The sequence below is a fragment of the Bidens hawaiensis genome, unplaced genomic scaffold (assembly GCF_021521415.1).
Source record: "Bidens hawaiensis isolate Kalapana, Puna unplaced genomic scaffold, B.hawaiensis_p1.1 tig00026667_1, whole genome shotgun sequence".
Classification (NCBI taxonomy): Eukaryota; Viridiplantae; Streptophyta; class Magnoliopsida; order Asterales; family Asteraceae; genus Bidens; species Bidens hawaiensis.
Window position 1 is genome coordinate 17856 of NW_027494299.1, and position 17082 is coordinate 34937.

The 17082-nt window shown below is 36.4% G+C and overlaps 1 protein-coding gene across 1 annotated transcript; it reads right to left on the reverse strand.

The window, feature by feature from the left end:
• Positions 1-11712: 11712 nt before the first annotated feature.
• LOC143573876 (putative serine/threonine-protein kinase PBL3) lies at positions 11713-16772 on the reverse strand. The gene is made up of 6 exons (XM_077058648.1): positions 16617-16772; positions 14631-14980; positions 13624-13759; positions 13408-13544; positions 12411-12534; positions 11713-12296 (listed from the first exon to the last, which is right to left on the reverse strand). The coding sequence occupies exons 1-6, from the start codon at positions 16672-16674 to the stop codon at positions 11860-11862; spliced, it is 1242 nt and encodes a 413-aa protein (XP_076914763.1). The 5' UTR covers positions 16675-16772; the 3' UTR covers positions 11713-11859.
• Positions 16773-17082: the final 310 nt, after the last annotated feature.

Sequence of the window (17082 nt, forward strand, 5' to 3'; positions counted from 1 at the left end):
TTGCTATTAAATGTATTTTTAGATATCTGAAGGGACAATCGAAGTTAGGTCTTTGGTATCCCAAACAATCAGAATTTGATCTTTATGCTTTTACTGATAGCAATTATGGTGGAGATGACATTGACAGGAAATCCCCATCCATTGGATGCCAGTTCTTACGAGATCATCTCATTTCATGGCAATGTAAGAAACAACAGACAGTGTCTACCTCGACCGCCGAAGCAGAGTATGAGCTGCATCAGTTTGCTGTTCTCAGGTTATCTGCATGCAAAACCAACTGCTCGATTACGGTTTGGAATTTCTTGATACTCCAATTTTTTGTGATAATGATGCTGCTATTGCAATTGTGAAAAATCCTGTTCAGCACTCTAAAACCAAGCACATCGATATTAAAATTCATTTTATTCGTGACTGTTTCTATCGAAAATTGATTCACCTTGAACAAGTTCACACTGACAACAATGTGGCGGACTTATTTACAAAACCGGTCGGAACAGCCAAATTTAATGTGCTTGTGAGTTTTCTTAAAATGCTACGTTTCGAGGATTGAGTCTTTTTGGGATTAAATTTGTACATATTCGTTTAATTTGCACAAATTTAGGGGGAGAAAAATCAAAAAGTCAAAAACAGTGTGTGTGCGTTGTTTTTTTTTATAAAAAAAATCAAAAAAATAGTGTGTGTACGTTGTTTTTATTTCATTCTCGCTTAAAATTATGTCGGTTTCTCAAGTTTGAAGGACATATACTTGTATATGGTTGGTCTGGTTTTCTACTTGTAGTTTCACAGGAAAGCCATTTACCCAACGACTGAAAGCACCCGGGGTGATTATGATGGGTTTTTTCGTTTTGTATTCTTTCACTTATGTCGGTAACTCTGAGCTGGAAGAACATGTATCTTCATACATGTTTGGTCCGGTTAAACACTTGTGGTCATACAGGATAGCCATTTACCTAAATGCTTAAAAGTGACCGGGGTGACTGAATTCTCAACACGTGTGGTTTACGTAACTCCTAAGGAAATGATATTACCATGTAGTTAATTGCTTAAAAATATTTTAAAATGAAAATTGATCCAACCTCCGGAAATTGATAGATAAATTGTTTTTGCCTGCCTAACGGGTGAAGTTATTAAGCTTAAAAGGCTCTAGAACAGTCATTGATTTGTATATGATAGCTTTCCATGATGCGTAAAGGTTAAAGTGATAAACTAAATATGCTAAACTTACTGTGGAGAGTCATTTTGAAGAAATGTGCATGTCTCCATATACATCTCTTCGAATGATAGGCAGAAAAGCAATTACCCAGTCATGCACGAGCCCGTTAGTGTCTTGATCACCAATAATATTATATTATCCAAAAAAAAATTACAAAAGAGTTCATTTATCCTATTAATATATATGTTTTAAAAGCTTAGAGGGTCAAACTAGAACTACAGAGATGGGGGTATAAAAGTAAGTCCTGCCATGTCTCGAATGAAAGGCCTGTAAGTCCGGATGGCTTGTAAGTCCAACGTTCAACCTTAAAGCTTAAATTTTTAAGCTAGTATCTATAAAAATCTTTGATCAAGCACTAGGGGGTTGGAGTCAAATTGGGGTGATCTGGGGAAAGTCAAATACGCTTTGAGAAGAGATAGGAGGCATCACAGGTCCACGAGTGATGTCCATCTAAGCTTTATGCCGAACTGAACCTTAATCATATCACTGATACAATGAAAATCATGCTAAGTATGTCATACCTGCTAGCAACCTGTCTCTTTATGTCTTACTAACGCTGAAAATGAATCCTGGTGAGATCCTCTTGAACGATATGATTCCATGTTCGGATCTTTTCATAAAAGAGGGCGGCATTTTTACAGAAACCGAAATTTGATCCCGAAATTAAAAATTTCAAGGTAGTTCTTTTGTATGTTAACGTTTATTTTAATTTTATTTAGTCTATTTTATTTTAATTTTATTCTATTTTATCCTTTTTGTTTGTTTTATCTCGAATCTACTCTCCTCGGAACGTTTGATTCAACTAAGCTTGTTCTTAATATGGGTTTTTAGAAGGGTGTTGGGCTGCTTATTTTTTTTTTTCTGGTCATCTTGAATCTGGGCTGATTGATTAGTTTTGAGCCCATTGTGGGTTCTCTGCCCATGATGGGTAGAGTACAAGTAAAATGGTTTTGAGCCCATTGTGGGTTATCGGCCCATGATGGGTGGGGTATAAGTAAAACCCCAACCCCTTTATCTTCTACCTTTCACTATTAAACTTCCTTCATCTTTCTTAATTCTTTTTGGCAACCGAAAGCATTCTTGCATAAGTTGATTAATCCTATTGATTTGTTGGTACTCATTGCTTATTTCACAGGTAAATGGGTAAAAGGGCTCGATCTAATCTTTATGAAGCTTGTGTTCTTCTAGGAATTGACACATGAATAGCCGAATGCTATGGACAAAAGTGGAGTCAGGGGTCATCAAAATTAGGGATCTCGGTTGATTTAGGGATCTCGGTTGATGTTTTTAGGGTTTAATGAATTTTTTCAGCTTCAGTCGCAAATATATGTTAAAAACTCCTGGATTAGTTGCAACTTTAATGGAGATTTCGGTGTGTTGGAGAAGACAACACATTTTCCAAGAAGGAACCCAAAGGGTTCTCTGTCAACCGTTGTCAAGGCGTTCTCGGTTGACTTTCTTTGACCGAGTTCACCTAGATTTGACCGAGAACTCCTATTCTCGGTTAGGTGTTGACCGAGAACTCTTGTTCTCGGTTGACCTTTGTTGACTTTCGTTGACCGAAAACTCAGTTGTTGACAGAAAACACCTCGTTGACCGAGATCTCAGTTGTTGGGCCTGACCAATTCTCTTATTATGTTCTTATGGGCCAACCAATAACTTATTGGACTAATGCTTTTTTAATTCTAAAGCCCAAATCATCTACTGAGTCTATATTTACTAACTTGATTCGTTTGGTGTAGTCATGGCTGATCAGACTCCATTAAAATTTGTGGATACACACAATATTGCTGGACACTTATATGATCCACCACTGGCTCACAAGGAATTCAAGTCTATGATTGTCGGTCTCAACACGTGCAGGATTTCACACGCGCTACGAGAAAATCCTGTTATATGCAAGAAGATGATCACGGAGTTTTGGAATAATGCCTCAATCAACCAACGAGGGCAAAATGGAGTCGTATCGATAGACTCCAACGTTCAAAAGAAGCCAGTTAGTATTACAGAGGCTATCATCGGAGAGGTGTTGTTGTTCAGTGATCAACCAGATTACCCGACAGAATATTCTATTGCTGATGTTACTGAGATTCTCACCGGAATGGGTTACGAGGGTACTTATCCTCTGGCAATCAAGAAGTTATTTCACCCTTACTAGAGGTTTTTGATTCACACGTTTTCACATGCGTGTCGGGTAGAAAAGGGGGTTCTGACGAAATAATCCATATCCAGATGTCTGTTGTCACAGCTCTGATCATGAATTGGAATTACAATTATTCCAAGTTTTTTTTCAATGAAGTGATGAGCAATCTGAAGGGGAAGAAAAAGAGATGTTCCTTATGTATCCAAGATTCTTGCAGATGATCTTCGAATCTCATTACACCGATCTCGTCAAGTCTATTGATACTTTGGATATGAAGTCAATAGGACCCAATACCTTTGGGTTAATGAAACAGTGTAGAAAAGGATCCAAGATTGTATATCAGGGCCTCAATGCTCTGGTGAAATTTGGATGTTTTACTGAAACGGAAGTTGAACCCGTTATAGCTCAGGTTGCTGATGAGCATGTGGCACCAGCTCAACCACGTGTTGCAGCTTTCGAGATTTCAGATGATGAAGATAATGAGACAGAACATCGTGCGACGGACACCGCTCCGAATGCGGAGAAATTGAGTGCTCTTGAAGCTACCAAAGCTTTATTACAGTCAACTGCTCTGAAACCTCCTCAGACAGTTGCTATAAACCTTGAAGAAGATCTGATTGAAGAACCAACCGCTGATCTCATTCCTCATAAACGAAAAAAGATAGATCTGAGATCTAGCGAGTTGGACAATGAAGCTGAAACAACACCCACTACACCAACAACACTTGTTACACCAACAACAACCACCGCACCAACAACAGCCACCCTCACTGGCCCATTACAACCTGAGTCCCATGCTCCAGAGACTCAAGTTGACAAAGATGCATCCACTACAGAGTCTTTATTTCAAGATCAGATGTTTGATGACTTTGCAAGTGATTTTGATTTCGAGACAGATATTCCGCACATCCCCTCAGGCTCATCTGGCCCAGCTGATCAAAGTCAGTCAAGTTCTGTCGCGTCAGACAAAATTGCCCAAATTCTTGCCATGCAAGAAACTTATTTTCAGAACAAGCGTAAGGGAGTTGTTCTTGAAGATGCTCCTGTTGATATTCACGCACTACAATGTTGAGTCTTTGAACTCGAGTAAGATTTAGTAGTCAAGGATGTTCGTATTCAAGAACTGGAAGCAAGCAACTCTGAAAAGGATTCCAAGATTCAAGAGTTACAATCTGGCATGGGAGGATTGACGGCATGTATCTTGACCTCCAACAAAAACTATTTCAAAAGTTTGGATATGACTTTAAATGCAATGATGATGTGGCCTCTCAAACACCCAACGTTGATCAAGGTAAGAGCTCTCCTATTCATCCAGCTGACAACATTTATGAGTTTGAGACCTTGAAACAATATATGTCTGCACCACCAATCACCAAAGAAAAGTCAGATAGAGTTCAGAGAAAGCTACTGGTGATGAAGAACTCAAATCAGAATGTGGAATCATCAGACCATCCAGACAAGTTCGCCGTAACTTTTCCAAAGGGTTTCTTGGATAAATATGGTGATAGATCGGGAGTTGTATCGTGTGGTTTTGACGCTGAGAAAAATATGTGGTGGGTAAAAAGGAAGTCGGGAACCACTGAGTATTACAAAAAGATGAAAGACTTTGGTTCTTGGACTAGAGTTGATCTTAGTGACTTGATAAACTCTTCGTTCCACAACCCGTCGAATGATAAACGGGCTACGAATTTCTGGAACTTCTTGAGAAATCAGGTTGATCGAGGTTTTCCAACAATGCCAACTGCCGAATCATTCCTGAAGAAAGCCATGGGGGTTATAGATCCGAAGACAGGAAAAACAATGATAAACGTTATGTGGCCTGCCACAAAGAAGGCTACTCGTATTCCTGTACCTGAGGCGATTCCAAACGGTACATTGGACAACATGCGGTTCTGGATTTACGATAGTGCAACTGCCACTGTTGTCGTCAAATTACAGAAGGGCAAGGGGCAGTATAGATTTGTTGATCCAAGGGATTTACTAAAGTTTGGCGAAAAAGATATTAAGACTCACAGCACATTCCAGATAATAGCTAAGCCACTTTTTGAGGTAGCTACTAAGGAATACACGAGTATGGTAGCGTCTATTATCAGATGCAAGTTTTGGGCTGGCGCGTTGAAAGATGCTGATATTGATTACATGGAGCATGATTGAAGACCAAGCTACAAACCAATGGGGAGATTGTTGGGCCTAGATTAGAGTGGTTTGTACTTAGTCTATTTGTGTTTGGTTTTAGCTTGTATTTTGGGCTTGGGCTACGGGCTAATGATGTAAACCGAGATCTCGGTGGGCTTTTGGTTAAATGTTGGGCCAGTTATGTTGGTTCCCTATATATAGAATATGCATTGTATAGGGTTAGGTTGTTCATTCACTCGCTTTGTTAGCGTCTACGTATTTGATAGACGAGGTGTATTTGTGCTTAACCACTCGACGTATAATAGACATGCGTGTGTTTTGAAGCAATCCCGTGTTACGTGTTTGTGTTTGTGTGTGTTCTTGAGTCACCAAGTGTTGGTTTCCGCACCAATACTTGTTTATTGATATCATAATTGTAGTGATCCAGATTCGGGACTTACAGCATTCACGTATCTGATGTACGTTAAGCAATTATTGTACGTTGACTCACCTCTCTCTCTCTCTCTCTCTATATATATAATTTTCAACTTTGTTAACAAGATTGATGTATTAGGGAGTGTACATGGTGCTTCAAAGATGGTACATTGGGCTAATCTAGCATTTACACATTTATTCCTTACCAATAGTATTTATATGATTTGTATATTTAGCTTTTTACGTTGTGCGTTTTCTATTATGTCTTTTTTTGTTAGCAAATGTGGTATTTGTCTCGTCGACTTTCAGACTGGTTTCACTACCTTCACTTCCAGTGGCCACCATCAGATTCAGTGATAACGATGGTTATTCCATGCAAAAAAGAAACGTCATGATCGTGGTGAAGAGTATGAAAAGGATTTACAGGTTGTAGATGGAAAAGAATATGTGGTGGGCAAAGTTGTGAGTTGAGGATCGTGGGGTTCCAATCTGACGACAATGGTTTACCGGCTGGGGTGGAGCAGTGGTGGAGACAAATCTTTGATCGGAGGTGTGTGTGTGTGTGTGTGTATGAATGGTGTATAAGACCCCAAGCCTGGTTCCCTACATTATCGTTGGATTTACTCATAAACACAGTTCTATTTATCATAGTGAATTGAAACTTTTCGCGGAAACATTAAACTTCAACCATATATTACAAAACATAACATTCTCGTTTAAAACATTCAACTTGTCTTAACTTATAACATCATAATTAAAACATCATGTCTTCCTTCTCAAGATGTCAGCCACACAGTTCCTACCACGTGCCTTCCTCAAGCCAGCTCATTTAACTTATTTACCTGTGTGGATGCTAAAACTCAGCTACGTTGAGTGAGTTCTAGTTAATCAGGCAACATACAACACGTTCACATACTTACAAATACATATCCGAAGACACATACTACATTCTTAACTTGCTTAACATTCTTTCTTACATACATAAGTGCGCACCTTCATTCTTACCTCCATACTTTCATTATTTCTTACTTTCATACTTTCATATTATAACTTACTTTTGCATACATACTTATATGTTTTAAATAGTCTTTCACCCTATAACCTCACAAATATTATTAGGGTATGCCACTCTCATAACCATACAACCATACATATATTTCTTTATATATATGTGTGTGTATATATATAGGATGAATATCGTTACAGAACTATTAAATTATTTAAGAACTTGAAGGAACCCTTGAAAACTAACGTTTTTTATAAAAAATTTTGTTTATTAATGTAATTTGAGTGTAGTTTTATCATTTTTTATATCTATATTTATGATTAGAATTTTGAAAATTAGTATTTATACATTTCTATGTTTTGTTTTACACTTATGTAAATTTGGTAGTACATAAATTTTACATATATGTAAACTTGTGATTAATATATGTAATCAAAAAATTTTATATTAAATATGATAAAACTACTCTTAAAAAATGTTATCATATAAAAACAATTAAAAAATGTTTGGTTGTTTAGAGTTCCTAAGAGTTCTTAACTTTTTTAAAGTTCTTAAATGATACCAACCCTACATGTATATATATATATATATATATATATATATATATATTCATACAAACTCTTAACGTTTTTTATATCATTCATATATCGTTCATAAAACATTCACATATCAAACACCTACCACTCAAGGAAGTGTATTAAATAATCAAATCAAGTATGCACACAGCCCTGAAAAACATAACAATAAAATGGGGCTAGAAACTCACCTGAGTCCTTGTTCTTTCTGAGTTAACTGTAATACCCCTACTTTGTTGTGCACGGATAACTGTGTAATAATTATAAGTATCAATTAACTACCCCTAACTACATCACATTATAAGTAATTGAAACCTCTAACGAACGGGGTCGGGGGCAGCGCCCCTGGCAGTGGGGTCATGGGGCAGCAACCCCTAGCAGGGTCCAAGGGACAGAGCCCCTGGCTGGGAATGAAAATTGAATAAGCCTTTACTAAAAACTCATCAAGAAATTAAAGTTTAAATGAATCAAGTTTCATTTGAGTTGAGTTTTCATTCTAATCGAATCAAGTTTCAGTCTAATCGAATCGAGTATCAGTTCGATTTGATTAGTTTCGATTCGTTTCAATTCGATTCGTTTCAATTCGATACATTTTTTTCATTTCAATTCGGTTCAATTCGATTCGATTCGTATTGATTCCATCCGTTTCATTTCGGTTTAATTTGTTTTTCCTCCAAACGAATCGAGTTTCACAGGAACTCGATTCGAATCTAGTTTTTCATGCCTATCCATTCAAATCACTTTCTTACATCCCGTTATGCCCATTTGTCTAATGAAACGAGTTCTGGGCCATAACAAATTCATTTTCTTGCTTAAATACGGCCCGGACTTTACATGTTCTTCCCGTATCACACTCGTTAAATCGTTTATTACAAACTTTGAGTTTTTCTAACAATATGAGGTCCGATTCATCGTTCTAAGCGTTTGGCAAACTGACCCGAAATAAATGACCTTTAATGTAACATCTCGAAAAATACCTTATTTATTTTGGGTTAAAAATGTCAACTTTGAAAATAGAAAGACCCAAAAAATATTTAAATATGGTAAAAAACCAATACATATATATAGATTATAAGTTGAAAAATCCCATAAGTAAGGAAATGTGGGAATGGAATCCATCCCACATGGAAAAAAGGAATGAAATGGAACTCCTTCATATGGGTATAAATAAGGAAGATAAAGTTTATCTCACATGGAAAGTGAGAAACTTTTGGAAGCTCTTTATAAAAAGGAGAGTTTCCATGGTAATATTATTTTATGCCATGCATGCACCAGTGGTCCTAGCGGAGGGTGCGAAGAACCCGACGCGCACGGGCACGGGCTCGGGCAATGCACGATGGGCGCACTGTGGTGCTTTGAGGACGCACATTGCACTTCGCACGCTCGCATCGCCGAGAGCTGCCTTTATGTTTTTGGAATGTGGAAGTGAGACCGAGAGGTGACGAAATATCAAAGTTAAAGAACCAAAATGAAAAAATCTGATTTCTTGACCCATTGCGATACGCGATGGGTCCACACGTGGCAAACCTAGTTATGATGCGACAAGGCTAGTGGCGATACGCGGTGACCTACAAAAGGTCCATCGCGTATCGTGATGGTATATTATATTCATAAATTTGTCGCCGATCCATCGCGATACGTATAATTGTTTTCTCTTCACAAGCATAATTGTTTTAAGATAAAACAAAGTGCTCGAAAAAGAGTCTGCTCGAATAAATGACAAAGTGTGCTCGAGACTAAAAAGATAGTTTTCTTGAGAAGACCAAACATATGTTAGGGGTTACTCGACACTAGAACTTGATGTGCCCGAGATAAGATGTGCCCGAGATAAAGTGTGCTCGAACCAAAAAATTGTGCTTGGGCAAAACACAATCTGTGCTCGAAGCAACACTTAACCATTATCATTACTCGAGATCAATCTTATATGTTCATTATGTGCTCGGTACATCAAAACTTCATTTCTGCATCATTAGTCACTGATTTGCCCTTGCAGAACCTGCTTGAATATTCACTTTGCATTTGCTGCAACAAACAATGAAAATATTGCCTCTAGTACCTGTGCATTCTTGACTTGTACCTTCATCATATCAGTTTGTACCAACAGCAATGTTTTTCCAACTTATCATATCCTGTTTGTGCAGCACACTTATCAAAATCAATATCGAGCAAACAAAACCCTAATTCTTTCATATCGAAAAACTATTTTTCGAAATCTGAAGTGAATCATTGTTGCAATATCCAAGTCATATCGAAATGAATAAAAGAAATCTATCTTCAAATCAATCAACAACCTTTTCAGATCTGAAAATCAATACATGAACAGTATTGCCCCAAAACGAGCCAAAACACTGTTACATCAAATCTGGACCGATATGACCAAATAAACATGAAATTGATGTTGAATCTCCGAACGAGTCATCAACCCAAGCATCAATCCATATACTTTTTCTCCAAGTCATCAAGTAATTTCAAAACCCCCAAAAATAATTTCAACGAACCTCATCGTTTGAAGTCCATGGTGGATTCAAGAGCGAAATGAATCAGTTCAGCGGTTAGTCCGAACGATTCAGTAACCCTGCTCTGATACCAATTGTGTAATCCCGATACCCGTTTGCGGAAGCGTGAATAGCCGGTCTTAACTGTGCGGAGCTCGGATCTAGAGTTAGGATCGAATCTCACTCTTGAACGATATCTGGACGGATGAGGTGTATTGGGAGAGAACCTGATTTGATTAACAACCAATAATAGGATGAACAATTGTAATCAAAACACAAAAGATAGAAATGGTAGTATGATATTATAATCTGAATGATTCTCATAACCGAATGATTGTCATGAAGAACACTCATACATACATTCATACATACACAAGAAATATCAGCCACCTCCAGGAAAGCTCATCATGGTGGCGGAGACTCTCTCAAAGGGATAAAACCCTAAATCTCACTCAATACACAATACACTCACTCATTCTAGACAAATGAATAAAAACATCTATTTATACTAGTATAGCATGACTTGGTCTTCAAACCATCCACCCTTGGTTGAGACCAAACAATATATTTTTTACCCACAAATTAATTCGATGCGTCGGTCTAAAACATAAGTCCCAACATAAACATTAAATATACATACTATTTTTCATAAAAAAAAAACTATATACGAAATTTTAATAAAAAAAATTTCAAGCCTTGCCAGGTGTTAGGTCGGGATCCGTCGACCACCTTGCTCGTCTTAAGACCCGGCCTTGGGTGCTATGGTGATGGCGGTAAAGCGATGGTGTTGTATTTGGTTTGGTGGCCGCATTGACCTGAGAAAGACGTCTACTAAGATTAGCAATCCCGTCGTTGCACGACTGGGACTGAAAACTAGTTAATGATAAATATAACAAGCGAATATTTTGAATTACTTGATCACGATATAATTAAAAAAACAAATAAAATAACAATAACAATAAAATAATAATAGTAACAATAATTATAATAAGAAAAATAATTAAAAAAAATTGATTTGAAGGATAGGAATCATAAAGTGTGAATTTTAAAATTACTTCATTATCTGACTAATCAACCCATTTATTTTTATTATTAGAAAACATATTTTATTATGAATTATAATGAACCGGGAACTTAAGTTCTAATTTAAAAGTCAAAAGAGAAATTAACATTACGTTTTATAGTTTTAAGAGTGAATTGCGGTGTTCGTTCATGTAGTTTGTTCATATATACGGTTTTAATCCAATAGTTTCAAATTTGTGATTTCCGTCCCCGTGGTTTCATTTCATTTGCAACTAAACCCAAATTCATTGACCATGTTAAGTTTGGTCGTTAAACCCATCAGCGTGCCTCTCACGTGATGGGCATTTTTGTCCCTTTTCTCCTTAAATAAACCATAGTCGTAATTCGCAAGCCCCCTCACGTGAGGGGCTGAGGTGTATTTGGGGGAAAAAATAACAAAACTGCCCTTCACATGAATGGTACGCTGATAGGTTTAACGCCTAGACTTAACGGGGTTAACGAATTCGGGTTTAATTGCAGGTGAAATGAAACCGCAGTGACAAAATCGCAAATTTAAAACTATTAGACTAAAACCACAGATATAGATAAACCACATGGACGAAAACCGCAGTTTACTCTAGATTTAACGTAATAATTTTATATGCATTTAGACCTAACAAACCATGGCATATATGCGACATTTAAAACCATAAAGGGGGTATCTAAGATACCAATACTATAGCTACTTCACACACACTCACACCACGTCATAACTCTTGTTACTTTTATACATACAAACAAAACTTCTGAAAAACTAAACACATCATCATATACATACAAAACAACAATACTCATGAAAAACTTGTGTGTGTTTATCATCTCACTTGACTAGTACTTTGCCGCGGCGTCGGCAACGGAGACCCCGAGGGCGTCAAACGCCGTTGACGATGACCCATTGGTGATTTAGGAACCGGACTAGACCCCGCTCGATCTTTTGAAACATTCTTGGCATCTTGAAGCTCTTCTAAACTGGCTAAAACTTCAAACATTCGTGGTCGGGTTTTAGGTTCTATGTTAAGACATTGTGCAGCAAGTGTAGCTGCAGTGAAAGCACTCTTCTGAGGATACTGTCCCTCCAATCTAGTATCCATGATCCTAAACAACTTTCGTTTGTCTCCTAGGTACGGTTTTGTCCAGTCAACAAGATCTTGTTCAATGCCGGCTTTTTCTTTATCTACTGCACGACGACCCGAGAGCAGTTCTAGCAAAACGACTCCAAAGCTATACACGTCACTCTTTGCTGTTAACCGACCTGTTGAGAGAGGATACGAGTTTAAACTTCAAAAGTTATAATAATTGGTTTAATATATAATAATTACGCTAAAGGGTTGATTTTGATGTGTTAAGGAGTTAAAAGAGTAAAGACCTGTAGCAACGTATTCTGGGGCAGCATAGCCATGCGTACCCATAACTTGAGTCGACACGTGAGTCCTATCGCCTGTCGGCCCTGCTTTAGCTAGACCAAAATCGGATAGTTTTGCATTGAAGTCCTGTGTCAAGAAAGCAATATAATCAAAATTAGGACAAAAAAGTTTCAAAAGTTGCTATTGAAAGTTCGCTTGATTATAATAAATGAACGAACATGAACAAACATTTTTGTTCATTTGGTTCAATGAATGAATATGAACACATGTCTCGTTCGTTCATTTATGTTTGTTATCGTGAACGTTCGTTTATGTTCATTAGTTTGTAACTTTGTATGTTTAAGCTAGTTCCTTTACATTCATTTATGTGATCATTTAAATTACTAGGTCCATTTACAATTTAATCTTAGTATTATGAAATTAAAATATACCCACTACAACTTTGCATCATTTTAGTAGATTTTTAGTCCCAACAAATTGAAGCTCGCGTTTACTTTTAATTTGTACTCGCTCAGTTATGTTCATTCATCTGGGTTTAGTTATGTTCCCTTTACACCATTCATTATAATATTAGCGAACGAACATAAACAAACATAAACGAACAAAAATACACACGTTTTTTAATGAACAAACACGGACTAGAAAATCACATTCATTTAATTATTCGCATCAATCGTTTGTTCGGTTAAAGTTACACCAAAAAAAATCAAGAACACGCCTCGTTAGTGTTTGTTCGAGTCGTAATTATGTCTTGGAGTTCACAAAACTGAAATTATCATATGGTGATCTCAACTGCTACAACACAGTATGCCATAACCTCGTATGAAATCCTCAGTTTTGTGAATTCCAAAACATAGAAGTCATTATCTTAAATCAAAATTAGACCCTATTTGTCATCAAGCCCTTTTGAAAATAACCCATTTTTTAGAAATTAGGACTTCTAGTAAATAGTAATCAAAGAATATTAATTAACAAAAGCAAATCTTTTTATAACCGTACCGCATCAAGAAGGATGTTTGAAGCCTTGAAATCGCGATAAATAATTTGGTCTTTAGCATCATGAAGGAAAGCTAGGCCTCTTGCAGCCCCTATGGCCACTTTGAGCCTTGTGGCCCATGGAAGCGGTTGAGGACCCTCTATAAATCGAAAGAAGGCGTTCAACAATCGATCTAAAACTATATAAATGATGCAGAAAACAAACACTTGAAATCTTACTTCTGAAAAGATGATTCTCCAAACTTCCTTTAGGCATGTACTCATAAACCAAAAGCCGGTTATGACCCTCTGAACAGTAGCCGATAAGTTTCACCAGGTTAGGATGATGCAACTGACCAAGATAAGTCACTTCTGTCTGTAAACAAGTGAACTAACCATTAGCAAAAGTTATGGAAATGAGTTTGCGTGACATGAGGGTGTGCGTGGGTTGGTTTTAGGCTTAAACCGAGATGGTTTTCGTTTTTGAAAACTGTTCGGTTTTTGCAATGGCTTCGGTTCAGGTTCGGTTCTAGTTACCATTTGGGCCTAAACTTTTTGTTAATTAATAACTCAACGGTTATTACACATATGGACCTAAATTCTTTTTGAAATACACCATTATTAATTTCTTATAAATCACTTGAAATTAACTTTTTTGGTTATTTACTTCGGTTTTTGTTTGATAGCAAAACCGAAATGGAACCGAAAAATCGGTTTTAAAAATCTTAAACCAAGCCGTTGATTTTTATTAAGAACAAATATTGCTGTTCGGGTTCGGTTTCAATTTTACCATTTGGGATTGAAAACTTGGGACAAAAAGGTACCTAAAATAAAGAATTTGGGCGTGAAATGTTGTGTCGAAATCTTTTTGTTAATATTAACCAATTGATTAATACACATTTCAACTTAAAAGTATTCGGGATACACCATTTATTAAATACTAATAACAACAATCATACCCAGTAAAATCCCACCAATAGCATAGCTGTTAGCAGGGTTGAATATAGGCAAACCGTACCTCTATCCCAAAGAATAAAGAGCTTGCTACCATTTATTAATTTATTATAAATCACTAAAAATCAGTATATCTGGTTATTCGGTTATTTTAATTCGGTTCGGTTTTTTCAGATTATAGTTGATTACAAAACCGAAATGCAGGTTTTCTAAAAAACATAAAACCAAACAGTCAGTTTTGATTGGGGTCAGTTATGCGGACACACGATAATTCAACATGAAAGGATGCATACCAGCCATTCTTTGTGACCTTGAAACCCTTCAGGTTTAAGTTTTTTGACAGCAATTGCCATTCCGGAGCCGGGTTTTGCAGCCAAATAAGTTACTTCATCAATCCAACCTTTGAAAACATACCCGAATCCTCCTTCACCCAAAAGACTGTCAGGTCGGAAGTTTCGAGTTGCATTCTTTAACTCCATGAACGAGAACGGTTTCACGTTTGGAGACGATGATAATAATATCTCTCCTTCTGATCTTGTTGTACTAACACTTTCAATACTGCTGTTCCCCCCACTGAAAGTCGAATTCGTCATGCTTGAAGGACCCGAAGACGACCCGATTTTGCTTCCCACTTTTGAGACCCCTGTTTATAATAATTGCATAATCAAAATTTGGGATAACTTGAACCAATTTGAAACTAAATTAATTATTTGAAACTGAAATTGGGGAGAACATGACTCAATTTTGAAACCAAAAACCTTAAGCTCTAAGTACATTACACACATAATAATCAGTTACTTGTCACAGCATGTTATGACGGGAGACCTGTATATATGTGGAGTGACCAAAAGCCAACTACCGACAATAGAGTTTGGTCGGTGTGGCTATGGTACCATAACAAAACACACGGGATACCATATTAATAAATTGTTTGGATTTTTTGTATAACTAAACTTAACATAATTTCAATTGGTCAATTGTGTAACCGACTGAAAGTAGTGAGGTGTCATATGTATAAATGTGTTGACACTGTTAACAAAATTTGAGAATTTGAAATTTTGTTACACAAGAGTAAACTGCAGTTTTAATCCTTGTTATTTGTTCAAATTTGCTATTTCAATTCAAAAGTTTAATATTTGTTATTTTTGTCCCTAGAGTTCCATTTTCGTAGGGTTCAGCGTGTTGTACACGGAACCTATTCAACTCCTAGGTCTCAAAGCTTCGTTTTTAGTAGGATTGGCTTTGCTATTCAAAAGGGGGTAGCGGCACAGCTTGTTGCCCGTTTGCCTGCCACTTTATTGTAAACGTTTTCTAGAAATGGAAGTTATATGGATTCTTAAAAAAAAAAAAAAGAATTTCGTAGCAATTTTCGTCCATCTCTTAACAAACCACGTGGACAAAAATTGCAACGTAAATGACCATCTATGGATAAAAATAGAAAACTTTAAACAGAAATAGCAAATTTAAACAACCCACCAGAACGAAAACCACAGTTAACAACTTTTCAAAATTGCAAATTTAATATAATAATAATAATAATAATAATAATAATAATTGCGAATCTGAAATAAGGTGATCTCATTATCCCCAATTCATCAAGTTGAAATCAAAATTGGAAAAAAAAAATTTGAACTAATTTGGAGCCAAATTAACACCCATGAATTACAGTTACATTAATCGAAACGAAAATTGGGAAAAAAGATTCAATTTTGTAAAAATAATAAGGCAAAATTAAATTTTAATAATCCCACATTTTTCAGTTGGCCGATAATAATCCAACCTCAAAATATTCATGTCACCAGTCCCACCTTTTGCCTTATTTTTCCTCATTGGAACCCGGTAAAAAATAACCTAACTCCGTTTACGTATTATCGAAAATTTCAAATTGATGTTCTAGGGATTTTAATGGGAAGAAGGATGTGAGTCGACTGATATAAAACTTTTTACGAAACTGTGGTCCAAACGGTTTGATTTTTGTTAATTGGAAGTTTAAACACCCGAATTGAAGCACTATTTCATGATTTAGAGCACTGTTTCGAGGTAAGTTTTACAACAATGGACTCGTATATCTTTCCGGTCAACTCACATCCCTATCCCCAATTCATTTAACTGAAATCAAAATGGGGGATAATTCAAACGAAAATAAACTGCAATTCTATTAATTTAACCTAAAATTTGTAAAAAAAACATAACTCAATTTAAAAAATAATAATTTTAATTACAAACCCAGATCATAGATAGATAACGTAAAGAAGAAACATCAATTTCAAACAGCTTACCAGAGCTAAGAGTGGCATCCACTTTAGCAGTAGAAGAAGAATTCAAGCAATTTCCCATGTTGAATTTCGCTAGGAGGAGAATGATTTAAGGGGTTGTGTTCATATTATATATTGGTGGGGTGTCACCATCAAAGTAAGAAAGGGGATGAAAAACAGGAGAAATGATGGATGAGTGCAGAATATGTTGTTTGTTTGTTCTTGATTGACTTGGTATTTGTATTTGCCTGCCAACTACTGTTATCTGTTTGACATAAATGAATTCTTCATACCCCAACCACCTCGGGTTTCGGATATTTATTATTTATATATATATTTTTAAATGCTAAACAAATTATGTAAATTGGTTACCGGTTAAATTTATTATATCAAGATTTACCCGGTTTTTAATATTAAAAACTCTTATCTAAGGTCAGAGCCCGTGAACAATCGCCCGAACGCACGAGAATGCGATGAGGTAAATCATGTT

Coding starts and splice junctions, on each gene's coding strand:
- LOC143573876 (XM_077058648.1), bottom strand. CDS start 16,674: ATGGGAAATTGCTTGAATTCTTCTTCTACTGCTAAAGTGGATGCCACT. Junction 13,760..14,630: donor AAGGTCACAAAGAATGGCTG/GTATGCATCCTT, acceptor ACTTGTTTACAG/ACAGAAGTGACTTATCTTGG. Junction 12,535..13,407: donor CAAACATCCTTCTTGATGCG/GTACGGTTATAA, acceptor TTCTTGACACAG/GACTTCAATGCAAAACTATC.